The sequence below is a fragment of the Oscarella lobularis genome, chromosome 10 (assembly GCF_947507565.1).
Source record: "Oscarella lobularis chromosome 10, ooOscLobu1.1, whole genome shotgun sequence".
Classification (NCBI taxonomy): domain Eukaryota; kingdom Metazoa; phylum Porifera; class Homoscleromorpha; order Homosclerophorida; family Oscarellidae; genus Oscarella; species Oscarella lobularis.
Window position 1 is genome coordinate 1,323,660 of NC_089184.1, and position 14,844 is coordinate 1,338,503.

A 14,844-nucleotide genomic window follows, 5' to 3' on the forward strand; every position below is an offset into this window, starting at 1 on the left:
GTCACGTCGTTTGCGCATGGTACGTATTTGCTATTGTTTACCTTGGCTGACGCAACGGCTCCAACTGTTACACGATGGCCGAAGAAAAAGCAGCAAAGAAGTCTTCGTCCACCAAAGGCGCTAAAGGAGCAAAAGAGGCGAGACTTTCGCGGTGAACTTAGGAAACAGCAACAGAACTTTCGTTTCCTTCGTCTTCTGTAGCTCGATCCGTGGCCAGAGTACATTCAGACACGCATAGACCTCTTTGATCGACTTCACGCTGAATACAAAGCTTCTCTGGCAGGTAAATTGCTCTGAGCCGAGAGCTTCCTACCGATGTAGACGCAATTTCTGCAGCGAAAGAGTCGAATCCAATCAAAATAACTCTTCCCGACGGCAGTACGGTCGACGGCGAGTCGTGGAAGACGACTCCACTTGACGTAGCACATGGCATAAGGTGAGAAGACGAGCGAAGTGTGACGAAAGAAACGAACTTTCTTTTCTTTCTCCCATCAGTAAAGGCTTGGCTGACAATGTCGTCGTAGCAAAGGTCGACATCTTGTGTAGAATGCCTTTTTCGTTGGAACGGACTGCATGGGGGGCCCCCTTTCTTTAGTTTTCGCGATTCCGGTCGTTCACGCTTGTCTGTAGGTGAATGGGAACCTGTTCGACTTGGAACGACCTCTCGAAGCCGATTGCAAACTAGAATTGCTCAAGTTTGACGACACTGAGGCGCAGAGCGTCTTCTGGCATTCGACTGCTCATGTATTGGGCGAGGCAATGGAACGATACTACGGCGGCTGCCTGTGCTATGGGCCACCAATTGAAAACGGATTTTACTACGACATGCATTTAGAGAAACGGTAAGTCTTAGTGGACAATAGATAGATTATACAGGGTTCTGCCCACATGGGTTGGCATGGGTCGGTCCCGACCCTCACTCCCCTATCGTCGACCAATACTACTAAAACGTTATGAAAGCACGTATCTTGCAATAATTACAGCCGGATACATCGTCCAAAACAAATTTAAAAATGCTCCAAGAGTTGAAGACAATTTTAAAAATGGTCCAAGACAATTTTTAAAATGGTCCAAGGAATCGTCCAAGGCAAGATTTTAAAATTGCGTATTATGTCTATCCTTCCAGACCTTCTTCCCACACTGAAATTCTCGGCAGATTCCTGTATTGTGGTATACAGTACCGGTATTTGTGTCATAATTCACGACGCAACTTAATCTTTTTAAAAATGATGCGCAGCAATTACTGATCTGCGATCGGCAAAAAAATGATCGTTGCGTGGTCTCAATTTTTTTGTTTTTGGGCGTGAATTTTCGTTTTGATCGCGTTCATTTTTGCGGGGCGTGGATCATGTTTGATTTCATCGCAACGAACGCATACCATCAAAACGAAAAATCAATTGCGGGTGAATTTTTCAATTAGTAAGTTTAGAGAAGAAAAGGAGCGAGACTTTCGTAGTTGAATACCTTGACTAGATACCGAATTTGTATTGTTAACAGTCTCAACTCAATAACTTTACTGTGACAAGTGTCTTCAATTCGTTGCGCGCGAGCGGCGCTTGCGATTCAGGCGCAAGGAACGCCACTCGCGCATAAAAAGTACTCTGTAGCGTTGGCGGGAATGCCCACTTTTGAGGGCAAGTGTCTCCCTTTCGTTGCGCGCGAGCGACGCTTGCGGTTCAGGCGCAAGGAACGCCACTCTCGCATAAAAAGTACTTTGTAATGTTGACGGGAACGCCCACTTTCGAGGGGTAAGTGTCTCCCTTTCGTTGCGCGCGAGCGACGCTTGCGGTTCAGGCGCAAGGAACGCCACTCTCGCATAAAAAGTACTTTGTAATGTTGGCGGGAACGCCCACTTTCGAGGGGTAAGTGTCTTCAATTCGTTGCGCGTGAGCGGCGCTTGCGGTTCAGGCGCAAGGAACGCCACTCGTGCATAAAAATTAGCGAACGCCCACTTTTGACAGACTTAAAATTTTCTCGAACAATTTCTTGGACAATTTTAATTAAAGTTGTCTTGGACGATATTAAAATTGTCTTGGACGATTTTCAAAAATTGTCTCGGACAATTTCAAAAAGTGTCTCGGACAATTCTAAAAATTGTGTCAAGACAATTCTAAAATTGTCCCAAGACAATTTTCTCGCGCATCAAAATTGAGGAGATCGTTCTCTCGCCTCAAAACTGTGTAGCCCGTTCTCTCGCCTCAAAACTGTGTAGCCCGTTCTCTCGCCTCAAAACTGTGTTGCCCGTTCTCTCGCCTCAAAACTGTGTAGCGCGTTCTCTCGCCTCAAAACTGTGTAGCGCGTTCTCTCGCCTCAAAACTGTGTAGCGCGTTCTCTCGCCTCAAAACTGTGGAGTGCGTTCTCTCGAGTGCGTTCTCTCGCCCCAAAACCGAGGAGCCTGATCACAGGGTATCTGTGATCAGAGGGGCATCTGGGATCACAAGGGTATCTGGGATCACAAGGGTATCTGTGATCACAGAGGAAACTGTGATCACAGGGTATCCGTGATCACAGAGAAATATCACAGGGCAATTTTAAAAATTGTTTAAGGACTTTTTGAAAAATTGTTTCAGGACAATTTTAAAAATCGTCTAGGACAATTTTAAAATTGCGTATTATGTCTATCCTTCCAGACCTTCCCACACTGAAAAAATTCTCGGCAGAACCCTGATTATAACCTACGACGAAAATTTTATTAGACAGGTGTCCAGCAACGAGTTTCCGGATTTGGAAGAGATCATGAAGAAAGCGACGAAGGAGAAACAGGAGTTTGTTCGAATGGAAATGACCAAGGAGGACCTGTTGAAAATGTTCGAGGTGTTTTGGAGTTGCTACTGGTGGGATGATTTTAACGTTGACATTTCTTCAGTTCAATATTTTCAAGTGCCGCATAATCAATGAAAGGATTACCACACCTACAACTACAGTTTACAGGTTGGAACACTGTTACTAGTAGATAACTATATGAATCTTTTTCTCTAGGTGTGGTCCGTTTATTGACTTGTGTCGGGGTCCTCACATTCGCCACACTGGCAAAATCAAGGCACTTGCATTGACAAAGGTGGTAGATACCAAGTGCTACCAATAGACCGGTACCTGTAGTACTGACTTCGCAGAACTCGTCTACATACTGGGAAGGAAATGCTCAAGCTGAGTCACTACAAAGAGTCTATGGGATCTCGTTTCCAGACACTAAGCAGGTGCCAGAAAACGCTACAATTTCTGCCTAGCGGTTAAAGAGATTTGTCTCTCGCCCACCAAAGCTAAAAGAGTGGCAGAGAATTCAAGAAGAAGCGGCCAAACGAGATCACCGGAAACTTGGCAGGGTAAAAAAGACACCCATCATTCAATTGATTCCTACACGTACTTCGTTTAGGACCAGGAGCTCTTTTTCTTCCACGACTTGAGTCCCGGCAGCTGCTTCTTCTTTCCGCGCGGTGCTCACATATACAACAAACTGGTTGACTTTATACGGGTTCGAAGAACAATGATATAGGCGTCGTGGCTATCTGTTCATTTCTCTTTCACGGCTGCCACCAGGGTCACTACAGAGTGCGAGGCTTTCAAGAGGTCATCACGCCCAACGTATACAACAGCAAACTGTGGGTGACCTCTGGACACTGGCAACACTATGCAGTAAGTCAAACGATGATTTTTCTTTCTCCCTTTGTATGGAATCTTGTGTGTTTTTAATAGGATAACATGTTTCAGTTTGAAGTGGAAAAGGAGAAGTTTGCCATGAAGCCGATGAATTGCCCAGGACACTGGTGAGATTTCTTTATTCATCTGCTACCGTTTCTAACCTCTTCCCTATAGTCTCATGTTTGATCATCGACCGCGTTCTTGGCGTGAATTGCCTCTTCGTTTCGCCGACTTCGGAGTTCTGCATCGAAACGAATTGTCCGGCGCTCTCTCCGGATTGACTCGCGTGCGTCGCTTTCAGCAGGACGACGCGCACATTTTCTGCGCTTCCGAGCAGATCAAGAGCGAGATGAGGAACTGCCTCGAATTCGTCAAAGCCGTCTACGACGTCTTCGGCTTCACGTTCAAGCTCTATTTGTCGACAAGACCCGAAACGTTTCTCGGGGAAATACCGGTTTGGGAGAAGGCCGAACAGGCAAGAAAGAAATTGTGAGTACTCTTTTGTTGAGTTGACTATGTATCCAGCAATTGACTGAGTCGCTCAACGAATTTGGCATGCCGTGGAAATTGAATCCGGGCGACGGCGCATTTTATGGTCCAAAGGTACGTCGTTTTTGTCTGGTCTAGCTAGTATTGTACGCCTATGCGCCGCGTCGCTAGATTGACATTCAGCTCTTTGATGCCCTCAAACGTCCCCATCAGTGCGCTACAATCCAGCTTGATTTTCAGCTTCCCGAACGCTTTGATCTTCTCTTCATTCCGTGAGCGATTGAATTCAGATGCATGATCATTTATCGTCCTAATACACTGCAGAGACAAAGGGGAAAGAAGGCGGCCCGTTATCATTCACCGAGCTATTCTCGGCTCAGTCGAGAGAATGCTCGCCATATTGACCGAGAATTACGGCGGAAAATGGTGAGCCGGCGCGAAAACGTTGTCGTGACGTCGTTTTATTGCTGAATTCTTGAGGCCTTTTTGGCTGTCGCCGCAACAGGCAATGGTCATACCTGTCGCTCCAATCTATGACGAATACGCTGAAGAGGTAAAGAGCTGCCCCCCACTGCAGTCTTGATGGGCTGTGAGATTACCCCCCTGACATTTGTTTGTGTTGCAGGTGAAAGGGGCTTTAAAAGATGCCGGGTATTGCGTTGACGTCGACGTAGATCACGGAGACACGCTCAATAAGAAGATTCGGAACGCGCAATTGGCTCAATTCAATTTCATTCTAGGTAAGTGCAGTGGTAGAAGGGGGTCCCCTTTCGCTCTTGGAGAGTAGTTACTCCGTACTACGGTACTGCTGGCCTTTCTTACGTGCTTCCGTGCTCCTCCCCTTCAGTCGTTGGACAAAAGGAAAAGGAAAACGGAACGGCTAACGTCCGCACTCGCGACAACGTCGTTCACGGAGAAAAGAAGCTCAGCGACATCTTGGCCAAGTTCCAATCGTTGTCCGAGTCTCGCTTGGACGACAATAAGCACCAGTCGTTCTAGACAAGAATGTCTACGAAAACAACCCCCTTTCTCTTTATTGTGTCCTCCCCAGTTTCGTCGTTGCCATTGTGCTACCAATTCAATATTGACAAACTCAACGCCTCTCTACTCGTATCATTAGTTCACTTAGTTAGCCAACTAGCATGCTACGGCACATGTTGCAGCAATACTTCTTACTGAAGTCTTCGTTTCCACAGAAAGTTTTGTAGCTATTACTGCACCAATTTTGATCGGGCTTTGGGCACGGTCTTTCTTTCGGCACGCTTTCTGATTCGTGTCTTCTATTCTCCGGTTGAGCCGTGGGCCTTTTCGGTTTCGGCTGTTGTTCAGGTTCAGGAGTTTCTTCTTTTTCCTCCTCCTCCTTCTCCTCCATTCCCTTTGGATAATGCCGGGCTACAGCTCTCGCATAGTTGGACTGACATCCCTCTGGGGAACACACTTCAAGAGACTCCGGAAGGGGACCGCATTGCTCATCAGAAAGAACAGCATCATCGGAAGCGCACACCGATCGCACCTCCTTTACCGGATTGCAGCTACTTTCACACTGAAAGGAATGTCATTGAGTACTAGAAATCATGCCAAGCGAAAACCACTTACTCGACTGTGCCACGTAGTGTGGATGCAATTTCCTTTGGTGCAGTTCTTTCTAATTGCCGGTTTGCTTTCATGACAATGACTGTCCGCCATCAATGTAGAAGAGCCGTCTTCGCCTATGTACAGACAGGCTGCAGTTCGTTGCTGAAAGCCCACTCCGCATGTAGTCGAACACTATAAAGTCGTCACGAGTGATTTTTATGCAGCAAGTGCAGATTCCTTACATCACTCCATGAACCCAAGAGCCACTGAAAGGCGCACGTTTGCACTTTTCTGCATTCCTGTGTAGCTGGTGGTTTCGTCTCTGCGCTGCAATTTCCGCCATGAACGATAGCACCGCCAGTTCGAACGCAGTTGATTGTTCGAGCCTGAACTCCGTACCCGCAAGTGACTGAGCACTGAACGAAAAAACGTAACATGGGGAAGAGCGCAGCTGTGTGTCCAGTACCTCGCTCCAGGGAGAAGCAAACCAGTCGTATTTTGCCTGAAGCGACGGACAGTCTCTCATGTGGCAGCCCCTTGTATCGTTTGGCTTCGCTGCATGATCACACACTGTGTGGACGTTGTTTTTTCGAAAGACTCCGCACTTGACGAGCCTCGTTTGATTTCCTGGACCGCAGGTGGCTGAACACTACACGAAAAACATCGTTCTCGGTAATTCAGCTGTTTGGGAACTTACTTTTGACCAAGAACCGACAGTCCACGGTGTTTTGCAATGTCCATTGTAGCACTGTTTTTGAGAGTCCGGCTTTTTCAATCCTCGGCAATACTGCTCCCCGGCGGGATTTCCAATAGACGAGCCGCAACTGACTGTTCTTTTGTGTATGCCGTATCCGCAGTCAACGCTACAGCGAGACCAACTTCCAGTTCGCCACCTGTACAAAACGGATTTAGCATTGTAAACACAGTTTGCAATTCGTCATTTACCGGCAGGGTCCCATATTACATGATTTTGTCACAACTGGCTTTGCTCTGGCATCGCAACTTCCGTTACATGTAACGACTCTAGTCTGCTGCCCATTTCCGCACGGCGACGAACACTACATCAGAGAATTTAGATAGGTACTTCGTGAGCAGATGTCTTCTCTTACGGCGGACCAGTTGCCCGTACTCCAGTTTGAGGTGCACGAGCGGCCAGCGTAGCACTTCCGTTCAGTTGATGGCTTTGGACTTCCATTGACTCCGTGTCTGCACATTATGTCCGCCATAGGATTGATGGTGTACAATCTCGTCAACTTCTGGACGCATTGAACACGCCTTGTTTGTTCCCCGTAACCGCATTGGGCAGTGCAACTGGACCAATTTCCAGTTGACCAGCTGTTCAAAGGGAAACTCTTAAAACCATGTTTGGAAAATTCAGTCAATTTACGTTGGGGGGCACGGAAGATTGCCGCACGGTTGCTTTTCTGCCGATGGCTTAGTTGCTGCGTTGCAAAAGGAGCGATCGACCGTGTGACCGTTTAGGGCACTAACGCAAGACACGGGGCGATGACGGTGGCCTTTCACAAAGTCAATCAGCACTAACTTTAAAATTAACCGGTATCACTCACCTCCACCGCAGGAAGCACTGCACGATGTTAACCGCGTACTGACGTACCACGAGTAGAGGGGCTTCGTCTGGCCAACGGTTTTGGGCAAAGCGTAGCAATATTGGATACCAAAGTTGATTGTCTGATAGAGAATCTAGGGAGCAGTTTTTATGTTAGGGTACCTGCTGAATCCGCTACACGTACCATGATGTCAATTGCCTCTGTTAATCGTCCGGTGCAAGTTAGCTTTTCGGTCATGAAGGGCATTCGTTCATACGTGCACGACGCTCCAGCAACATCGTATCTTCCAGGCAGCTCGATCCTGTAGTTTCCATTGAGAAAATAATTGTTATTTGCATTTCGTTTGATTGCTGGAACAGAGAAGAGACTAATCAAATGATCATCGCCTTTCGTGCCAAATACCAAGATAGTTGTTATTAACGGAGACGATTTCTTCGATTTTGATGTTATCGGCACCTTTAGGAATTGCTACGATTCGGTTGTAACCTGTAAACTGTTCCACCAAGAAGCCGACGAGGAAGAAGACTCTATTTACCGTAGTTCAAATAGCTTCTTGTCTCCTTGCCACAATAGCGGTCACACGTCGAGTTGTCTCCGTTGCAGACTCCACACGGGTCAAGCACGGCACCTGAATTTAATACCCCGTCGCAGCCAGCAGACTATAATGCACACGTTATAATTATATATTCATGAGTTGCCATGATTTGCAAGTCAATGTCACCATTCGCTGTCCGTCGACGCAGATATCAAATGTATCCTTGGAAAAGCGAGTTCCGTCGACGACTTTGTTAGCCAGTCTAGCGTAGAATCCGAATCCGTCTGCCTCGCAGTACAAAGCGCATTTGGCGTTGTTTCCAACTATTTTTCGACTCGTTATATTGGGAATGAAATCGTGAAGGCTTTACTTTGTGTATAAGGGATCCACCTGTGGAAATAGCCGCGGAATGGCTGGGAATTGAAAGCAGCGCATTGCTGGACGCGGAAGTCAATAGCATCAGCGGGGCATGCCTATAGACAAAAAGGACGCTAGAAGGAAGTCATAGAAACCGCGAGTCTCGTGGTATAAAATAATGCATTCGCGAGTCGTCGTGTGTGGGATAGGAACGAGAGCGTCAACGGACGGACTGTACCATTGTATTGCAAGACCCGAATTCTTTGGATTTCCCTGCACAGAACCGGCTTCTATCCAAACTCAAAAATAGTTCATACGGACGCGACGAGAATCAAACGTCACTTACCCGGCTTGGCATGTACGTTGTCGAGAACGAACGCCAGATTCGCACGTTCTCGAACAAGCACCCCACGATGTCCAGCTACTCCATCCCTGCAGAAGGATCGCGATCAAATAAATAACGAAAGCACACGCCCCAACTGCTTGTGAAGCCTAGCCTACGGTGTAAGGTGTTCAAACGCGTGGGCATTTATATGCCCATCTTGTTCAGTTGCGTGTATGTGCAACGTACAGATTGAGAAATACATCTCAGCAACGTAAAAGGCGAAAGGTCGGAGTCAGAGGGCGTTGCATGCAGGCCGTGGCGATCAGATGCCGTTGGACGCTCGATGAATGCCTGAAACTTTACCTGATTTGCTACGGTCTGGGAGGCCGCGTGACTGAGAAGAGCGCTGCACAGGAGAAGAAAGGCTGTTCCAGGCGAACCCATTCTCGTTCAGGTGCCAATAGTCGAGGGCGAGTACAATAATGAACTGTGGGACCTCGATCATCCCACATATATCGTCACCCCTTGGGGTGCTGCTTATCTTGGAAAGGGCGGTTTGAAATTTGATATGCCAACAGTGTCGGTATGCAGTGAGGAAGGCATCCAAGTAAAGAGTCGATCTTGTTCTTATAGCATTCAATTACATTATCTAATGGGTTCCTGCCTCGATTCTGCGAATAGCCTTTATGATATGCTGAATTTAATCAAGGAGGAGTGTAGCTCAATGGACCGGAAGTGCAAAACAGAAGCCGGAACTAGACTCTGTCAGTTTGCCCTAAGCGCATCCGGAATTCTTTTCTTCTTGGAAGCGATTTTGCAAGAATTCTGCTTTTTCCCCTGAAGCCAATTACCAATCCGGTTTTCTCTCCGCTTCTCAGAGGATTCGAAAGTGATCTGATCTAGTTCTGGACACGCCCTGAATCTTTGCATCAATTATGCTGACGCCAATGTGTTGTCTGTGGTAGAATCTGTTCGAGTCGATTTTTCTCTTGCGAAGTCCCCTACCGCGTGGAGGAAACTTCCTACTAGGTGCCAAAAAACGCCCCGGCCTAATGTTGTTGTGCACAGCATAAAAGGCGGCCGCATAGGCGCTCGTGTCGGGAGCCCGCGTGGGCCGCGGAATAAAGAAGCCGAGACCATAAACATCGTCGCTAAATGCAAGCGCACCATCTCGGTCATATTGAAGAGGATCAATTTAGAGACGTAATCTTGCAAGTCTGGTTGCTGTCATGTAGACCGCGCTCAATCGCTGGCGACTCGCCACTCACTGTATACTCTCGGAGCTTGAGTGTGGGCTTTTGCTCGCGACGCGTGGGAGCCCTCCCCTTGTCTGCTCCAGGCGTAAGACTCTTCTGATTTAGCAAGACCTCACAAAACGCACAAAGCGCCCACGATTTGCCCGTGGCGGCACACGACCGCGTAATTCCCAACGGATGCGAACCCCACTAAAACGCTTCTACTCGGTCAGAGCCCCTCGGGGTGCGTGTGATTAGGTTCCTAGCGTAGGAGTAGATGGTGCAAATGTACAAAGAAGGTGGCATCCTCGAACGTAAATGAGACTAAACCGGTGATACTGCAGTACGTCATAGATCAATTGTTGCCGCTGCCCAATTCTACTTGCATCTTCGAGATAGCTTAGATAGTCTCTGGCTCACGCTATCGCGCCACGGCTTCACGTAGTCCTCAGCTCCGACCATCCATCTGATCACCCCTCCAGCATCTTCGTGATGGGATCCCATTATTAAGTAGGTCTTTCCCGGTTTCAGATTGGGACAGTCACACAGGTTTTCGGAGTAGATATTCCCATCCGGTTGACCTCCTTTGTAGACCTCGATCACTTGAATCTGATACCTGAAGTGGAAACCCCACGTTCTTCTGCTATTGACGCGGCCTCGCACGACTACAAGTAAAAACGCTCTTGGTACGGGCAAATTATCAAGGGTTACGTGCAACAAACCGTAATCACTGCTGCAATATCGTTCAGCCCTGTTTGTCACCCTCGAACACTTTTTGGGGCATGGTAGTGGATTGGCTGCTATACCCAAACCATTGACGTAAGCGGAATGTAGTCGAAACTTCTTACCAGCTTCTTCGTTGACTTTGCGGCTGGTGCCTGGTATGGATTCTGCTAAAAGGGATAACAACATTAGCAACAAAGGCGGAAAATAGCATAAACCACACTACCTGTTGCAGGTTTACTCTGCAGTTTTGTCATATTTTCCTTACTAACAGCGAAGTTGTAGCTTATATTGCATTTAGACTGCTGAATGGAAAGCATCTAAATTGTGTATATGAACAGAAAGCTGCTATCAAAAGCTGGACAATATAGCTGACTGAAACTGTTAGCTGAGACGTGGTTGGCCCGTCTGCATCAATCATTTCCTTTGCACCATGTCTTATGTATTTGACGGTTGTGCCTGCAGATTGAATAATCTTTGATGAACCTATCTGTCTTTCTCCGTTTATGCAGTAGGTACCACTGCTCTCCATCAGAGCTAAAACGTCACTACCAACTGATTATGTATAGAGAGCTAATTAGTAGGTACCTAAGTATTGATCAGCACATGTTTTTTCTACGTGGATAGACCGAGATCCAGTAGGAATAAGGACCGCCTTCACATACCTTCCGAGAGCTGAAAGAAATTTGACCGTAACTACCATCCAGCTAGCCGTGAGCTAAGTTGTCATACCACCGAAATTGGCTTGGTACAATTCTGTTTTATTCATGATCTCGCAGTCTTGTCCATTTCCGTTGCAGACCCCGCAGGCATCAAGCTGAGCTAGCGAATCAAGCTCTTCGTCACAGCCAAGTGGCTAAAGCCGGAAAAACAATAAGCCATCGGCCACTCTCTTAGCTAGAAAGCATACCTTGCACTGATTGGCAATGCAAACCCCCTTAGTTGAACTTTTGTGTTTGCACTCCGTTCCATCCGGCACAGGAACTCGAATGAGCTTGCTCCCGCCAACCTTGTAGCAATAGGCTAAGCACGGCGGAGCCTCTAGAGATTCACAAATTGAGTTGCAGCCTAGAGTAGGCGGCAAAGCTTCAGTTCTCAGTTACCCATTCTTGTGTACGGCATCCAATGATCTTCTGCCCCATTGTATTTTGAGCACGAGTTGTGGCTGAAATCATCTCCAGCAGGACATTTCTAATAATACCTGTAGCCAATGGGGGTTAAACTAAAAAACTCTTGTACCTGACGATTGCAGACTTTGTATTCGCTGTGGTGATTACAGTAGCGCTTCACATAGGTCATGCGACGATGACTGGCCACCGCAAATGTAAACTCAAAAGACGCACTATATTACGCGCAAATCCTCTCACTTGTCTACAGCCCACTCAGACGGCACCACGCAAAATCGGTCACGCCGGCGAACGCCAGTATTGCAAGGAAACGAACATTTTCCCCACGCTCCCCACTCGCTCCACATAACGTGCGTCTGTCGCGCTGTTCGTACCTGTCGGCCATCGAGATTGTAGACCTATAGACATATGGGAGCTTTCTGTTTCTCATCATTCCGTTATAGATCGGCACGCATAGATTCAAATACGATAAGACCGTGGCAGCATGCCTATTGGGGGACGACGTTACGGTCTTCTAACTAGCCGGTCAACTTGATTTCGGCCTCTTTTGGCTCGGCTAACTCTGGCTATAGGCTGAGCCAGTTTACCGTTAGATATAGACTACAATATCTCGGTGCTAGACGAGGAATCTCTCGGCCTTCTTACTTCCGCGTCGTGAGCGTCAGTCTTGTGATCCACAAGGACGACGAAAAGTACGAGAACCGCAGGAGCCAACATAATCCTTTTGAAGACGTACGGTCGAGGCAAGAGAAAGGCCGGTGCGACTGAAGAGAGAGCCAGAAGACGAAAGGAATGTCTGAGGTAAAGCAGTCAGTTCCGGATTCCGTATGGCTTCTGACGCACGCAGGCAATTAGGGTCACGTGCACAGCTCGCTAGGTGCTAGCTCACCAGTAGATACCTAAAAAAGAAAAATATAACTCGTTGATAAACATTTGACATTTCAAAATCAATTTGGGTGACAGTAGCTAAATGTTAGTGAAATTCGTCACGCGAATGACGTGCCAAACTTCCCCGGATAAGAGAATGGACTCTGGCAGTGATTTACCTCTCTCCATACCAGTAAAAAACAAAGTAGACGTTTCTTAAGTGCTTTCTAAAGACTACGTCAAGGTCAAACCTATCATCGACTGCTTTACGTGCCCAGTTTGCGTCTCTCTGGTGGAGAACGCCCACATAACGCCGTGCGGACACAAGTTCTGCGAGAAATGCATCAAAGAATGCATCAATCGCAGGTAGAAAAAAGGAAAAGGCTATGACATATTCTTGAAGCATCTCTCCTAGACACAAATGTCCGTGCTGCAATAGCCCAGTCCTTGCAGAGCAATTGATAAAAGATCATCAGTTTGACGAACTTTTAGGTGCTGCGTTTTTGATAATCATGCGAGTGCGCGTGTATGGACGAGTTCTCTTCCTTTTCTTTATAAGGAGTCGTGATGAAGGAAAGAGAGAAAGCAGAGAAAGTCTACTTTGACAATTTGTTCGAAAAAGGTGGTGAAAGTGCAGAGGAGGAGAAAGAAGAAAAGAGGCATTGGGGTCTTTTTGGGCGTCTTTATTCTTAGCTACTTCAGATGCTTTGTCGTCACCAGACGATTCCAAAACGACGGATGATTCTGTTCTAAATCTGACTTCAATGGAAAATATTTTAAGAAGTGAGTAAATTTCGAGATCAATTCTTGACTTTTGGACTGACTTTGAGTTAGAGCACTTGCGCAAGTCACTTACGGTGTACAGAGAGTATCTCTTGGTTGGTAGCTGAACAGAAAAAGAAATGCATTTCTTGAGATTTCTTTATAGAAATTTCAAACAGAATGCTGTCGCAAAATGGACTATCTGTCTCATAAAAATAGAGCAGCAGCTGATTTGGATAAAGACGTAGAGGAGAAGATGAAGCTGCTTCAGGAACGATTTGAGAGCTGTTCAGCCATGCTTGCAGACTCCTATGACAAGTGCTTGCTTTATACAGATTTTGGCGTCTCGTATCACCTTGCTATTTTTGCAGATACCTAGGTGAAAACCTAAAGCCTCCTTCTCTTGTTCCACTGCAGGTGTCAATGACTATTGCATCCAAAGACATCTCCATGGCAAATGTGCAGGTGAAGCCGTCTGACAGGTAAAGGGCATATGAGAGTATATGATGATCGGCTCCTCACATTTGGGGGTTTCAGCACTAAGGAATTGCGAGAAATCTTACAACTGGCGTTAGAGAGTAGAGGAGAAAAAGTTGTTTCTGTTGACAACGCTGATTTTGTTTTGATTGGGTATAAGCAAACAAGCAAGCAAGTGAAAAACAATGATACTGGTTTTTATAGTCCTCTTGCCAAGGCAGCAGGTGTTGTTATACCGGAATGGAATTCAGAAATTGTTAAAATAATCGTCGTTTTGCGCGTTTATGAGTTCCATATAGCATTTCTGCAGGCGAATGAAATGAAAGATCATGAAGACGTGGTTTTTCTGGAAGCAGGATGCTACCCTCTCCTTCAATATAAAATGGTACTGTATGTCTCGCTTTGAATATTTACCCGTAGAGTAGCACATGCTCTTTCTAGAGACCTGGAAGCGAACTCTGCGTTGTTGGAGAAGTGGTAATGGAAAGGTAGGAAAAATTTTGTTTTGTTTCTTTTCTTTTATTGGTTTTGTAGCGATTTGCCAAAACAGTGCTTCGTAGTCAGTTTTCGAAAAAACACCGATCAGACAATGGACTACTATAAATGCAGAACATGTGGTATAAATTGTAAGTCACATCATTTTAATTAGTAAGTTTAATTGTGCTGGTATGCATACAGGGATTTGCAAGAACTGTTCGCTAGTTTGCCACAAAGGTGCACTTTGCGGAGTAGGAAGAACGTGTAATTACTTTTCTTTTCTAATTAAAGATCATCTTGTAAGCCCGTACATGGCAGAACATGTGCCAACCTGGTAATAGGAAGAGCATTACAATATCAGAGATTGATTCTATTGCTGGATTGATAGGGCCTGTTGCTACTGCTCAAAAAAGAAATTAGTACGTAAAGAAGCGGGTTGTTTGCAAGTTAGAGGCATCTTGATAGATCAATTGGGGTTTCTTGGTTCACTTGACTTTTTATTCTTCGATAGTTACTGATATACTAGTGCCCAGTACCTACTGTACAGGATGCCTCTAGCTTCTCTCAAATAGTTCCTTCTTTACATGTGATTTTTTAGTGCGGTATTGACAAACAGCCTTGAAGACGCCGTGATTTTTTATACATAATGAATTAATTAAATCTATTATTGCCTACAAGCTGCTGCTCG

At 46.3% G+C, this 14,844-nt stretch overlaps 4 protein-coding genes across 9 annotated transcripts; 2 read left to right on the forward strand and 2 right to left on the reverse strand.

The window, feature by feature from the left end:
• The first annotated feature begins 12 nt into the window (after nt 1-12).
• LOC136192228 (threonine--tRNA ligase 1, cytoplasmic-like) lies at nt 13-5,225 on the forward strand. Its single transcript, XM_065980754.1, has 20 exons — nt 13-137; nt 202-283; nt 337-436; nt 496-529; nt 631-842; nt 2,697-2,814; nt 2,867-2,931; nt 2,980-3,058; nt 3,114-3,197; nt 3,261-3,323; nt 3,374-3,472; nt 3,538-3,633; nt 3,694-3,764; nt 3,814-4,114; nt 4,165-4,242; nt 4,300-4,400; nt 4,453-4,554; nt 4,609-4,681; nt 4,754-4,868; nt 4,976-5,225. Exons 1-20 carry the CDS (start codon nt 75-77, stop codon nt 5,125-5,127), a joined length of 2,088 nt encoding a protein of 695 aa, XP_065836826.1. The 5' UTR covers nt 13-74; the 3' UTR covers nt 5,128-5,225.
• LOC136192227 (A disintegrin and metalloproteinase with thrombospondin motifs 18-like) lies at nt 5,139-9,888 on the reverse strand. The gene is made up of 17 exons (XM_065980753.1): nt 8,852-9,888; nt 8,510-8,595; nt 8,402-8,453; nt 8,177-8,279; nt 7,993-8,129; nt 7,807-7,930; nt 7,674-7,757; nt 7,455-7,621; nt 7,272-7,404; nt 7,091-7,220; nt 6,813-7,038; nt 6,649-6,761; nt 6,401-6,596; nt 6,170-6,352; nt 5,946-6,119; nt 5,725-5,895; nt 5,139-5,671 (listed from the first exon to the last, which is right to left on the reverse strand). The coding sequence occupies exons 1-17, from the start codon at nt 8,930-8,932 to the stop codon at nt 5,258-5,260; spliced, it is 2,574 nt and encodes an 857-aa protein (XP_065836825.1). The 5' UTR covers nt 8,933-9,888; the 3' UTR covers nt 5,139-5,257.
• Nucleotides 9,889-10,012: 124 nt separating this feature from the next.
• Nucleotides 10,013-12,395, reverse strand: LOC136192230 (A disintegrin and metalloproteinase with thrombospondin motifs 19-like). Of its 4 annotated transcripts, none has more exons than XM_065980760.1 (12): nt 12,219-12,395; nt 11,814-11,971; nt 11,686-11,755; nt 11,550-11,637; nt 11,357-11,487; nt 11,179-11,302; nt 11,035-11,121; nt 10,823-10,983; nt 10,673-10,766; nt 10,572-10,613; nt 10,446-10,520; nt 10,013-10,388 (listed from the first exon to the last, which is right to left on the reverse strand). In XM_065980760.1, the coding sequence occupies exons 1-12, from the start codon at nt 12,288-12,290 to the stop codon at nt 10,102-10,104; spliced, it is 1,389 nt and encodes a 462-aa protein (XP_065836832.1). In that variant the 5' UTR covers nt 12,291-12,395; the 3' UTR covers nt 10,013-10,101. The 4 variants fall into 4 exon arrangements, with proteins under 4 accessions (XP_065836832.1, XP_065836829.1, XP_065836830.1 ...); XM_065980757.1 differs by having other exon boundaries at nt 10,446-10,523; XM_065980758.1 differs by having other exon boundaries at nt 10,572-10,616.
• Nucleotides 12,396-12,459: 64 nt separating this feature from the next.
• On the forward strand, nt 12,460-14,833 carry LOC136192232 (uncharacterized). Of its 3 annotated transcripts, none has more exons than XM_065980762.1 (16): nt 12,461-12,633; nt 12,685-12,806; nt 12,856-12,932; nt 13,000-13,062; nt 13,134-13,223; nt 13,275-13,318; nt 13,369-13,520; nt 13,574-13,684; nt 13,740-13,832; nt 13,884-13,935; nt 13,990-14,064; nt 14,121-14,167; nt 14,214-14,305; nt 14,358-14,393; nt 14,448-14,490; nt 14,545-14,833. In XM_065980762.1, the coding sequence occupies exons 1-16, from the start codon at nt 12,544-12,546 to the stop codon at nt 14,672-14,674; spliced, it is 1,317 nt and encodes a 438-aa protein (XP_065836834.1). In that variant the 5' UTR covers nt 12,461-12,543; the 3' UTR covers nt 14,675-14,833. The 3 variants fall into 3 exon arrangements, with proteins under 3 accessions (XP_065836833.1, XP_065836834.1, XP_065836835.1); XM_065980763.1 differs by having other exon boundaries at nt 12,462-12,633; nt 13,884-14,064; nt 14,545-14,575; nt 14,755-14,833; XM_065980761.1 differs by having other exon boundaries at nt 12,460-12,633; nt 13,884-14,064.
• Nucleotides 14,834-14,844: the final 11 nt, after the last annotated feature.

Excerpts from the sequence above, each read along its gene's own strand:
- LOC136192228 (XM_065980754.1), top strand. The coding sequence starts at position 75 with ATGGCCGAAGAAAAAGCAGCAAAGAAGTCTTCGTCCACCAAAGGCGCT. Across the intron at positions 2,932-2,979 it reads CCTACAACTACAGTTTACAG|GTGTGGTCCGTTTATTGACT; the intron begins GTTGGAACACTG and ends CTTTTTCTCTAG. Across the intron at positions 4,243-4,299 it reads GCGCATTTTATGGTCCAAAG|ATTGACATTCAGCTCTTTGA; the intron begins GTACGTCGTTTT and ends CCGCGTCGCTAG.
- LOC136192227 (XM_065980753.1), bottom strand. The coding sequence starts at position 8,932 with ATGGGTTCGCCTGGAACAGCCTTTCTTCTCCTGTGCAGCGCTCTTCTC. Across the intron at positions 7,622-7,673 it reads CGTTAATAACAACTATCTTG|CAATCAAACGAAATGCAAAT; the intron begins GTATTTGGCACG and ends TCTCTGTTCCAG. Across the intron at positions 5,896-5,945 it reads TCTTGGGTTCATGGAGTGAT|TGTTCGACTACATGCGGAGT; the intron begins GTAAGGAATCTG and ends ACGACTTTATAG.
- LOC136192230 (XM_065980756.1), bottom strand. The coding sequence starts at position 12,290 with ATGTTGGCTCCTGCGGTTCTCGTACTTTTCGTCGTCCTTGTGGATCAC. Across the intron at positions 11,122-11,178 it reads GTACCAAGCCAATTTCGGTG|CTCTCGGAAGGTATGTGAAG; the intron begins GTATGACAACTT and ends AATTTCTTTCAG. Across the intron at positions 10,617-10,672 it reads GCAGAGTAAACCTGCAACAG|CAGAATCCATACCAGGCACC; the intron begins GTAGTGTGGTTT and ends TATCCCTTTTAG.
- LOC136192232 (XM_065980761.1), top strand. The coding sequence starts at position 12,544 with ATGTTAGTGAAATTCGTCACGCGAATGACGTGCCAAACTTCCCCGGAT. Across the intron at positions 13,319-13,368 it reads TGTACAGAGAGTATCTCTTG|AAATTTCAAACAGAATGCTG; the intron begins GTTGGTAGCTGA and ends ATTTCTTTATAG. Across the intron at positions 14,394-14,447 it reads TTCGCTAGTTTGCCACAAAG|ATCATCTTGTAAGCCCGTAC; the intron begins GTGCACTTTGCG and ends TTCTAATTAAAG.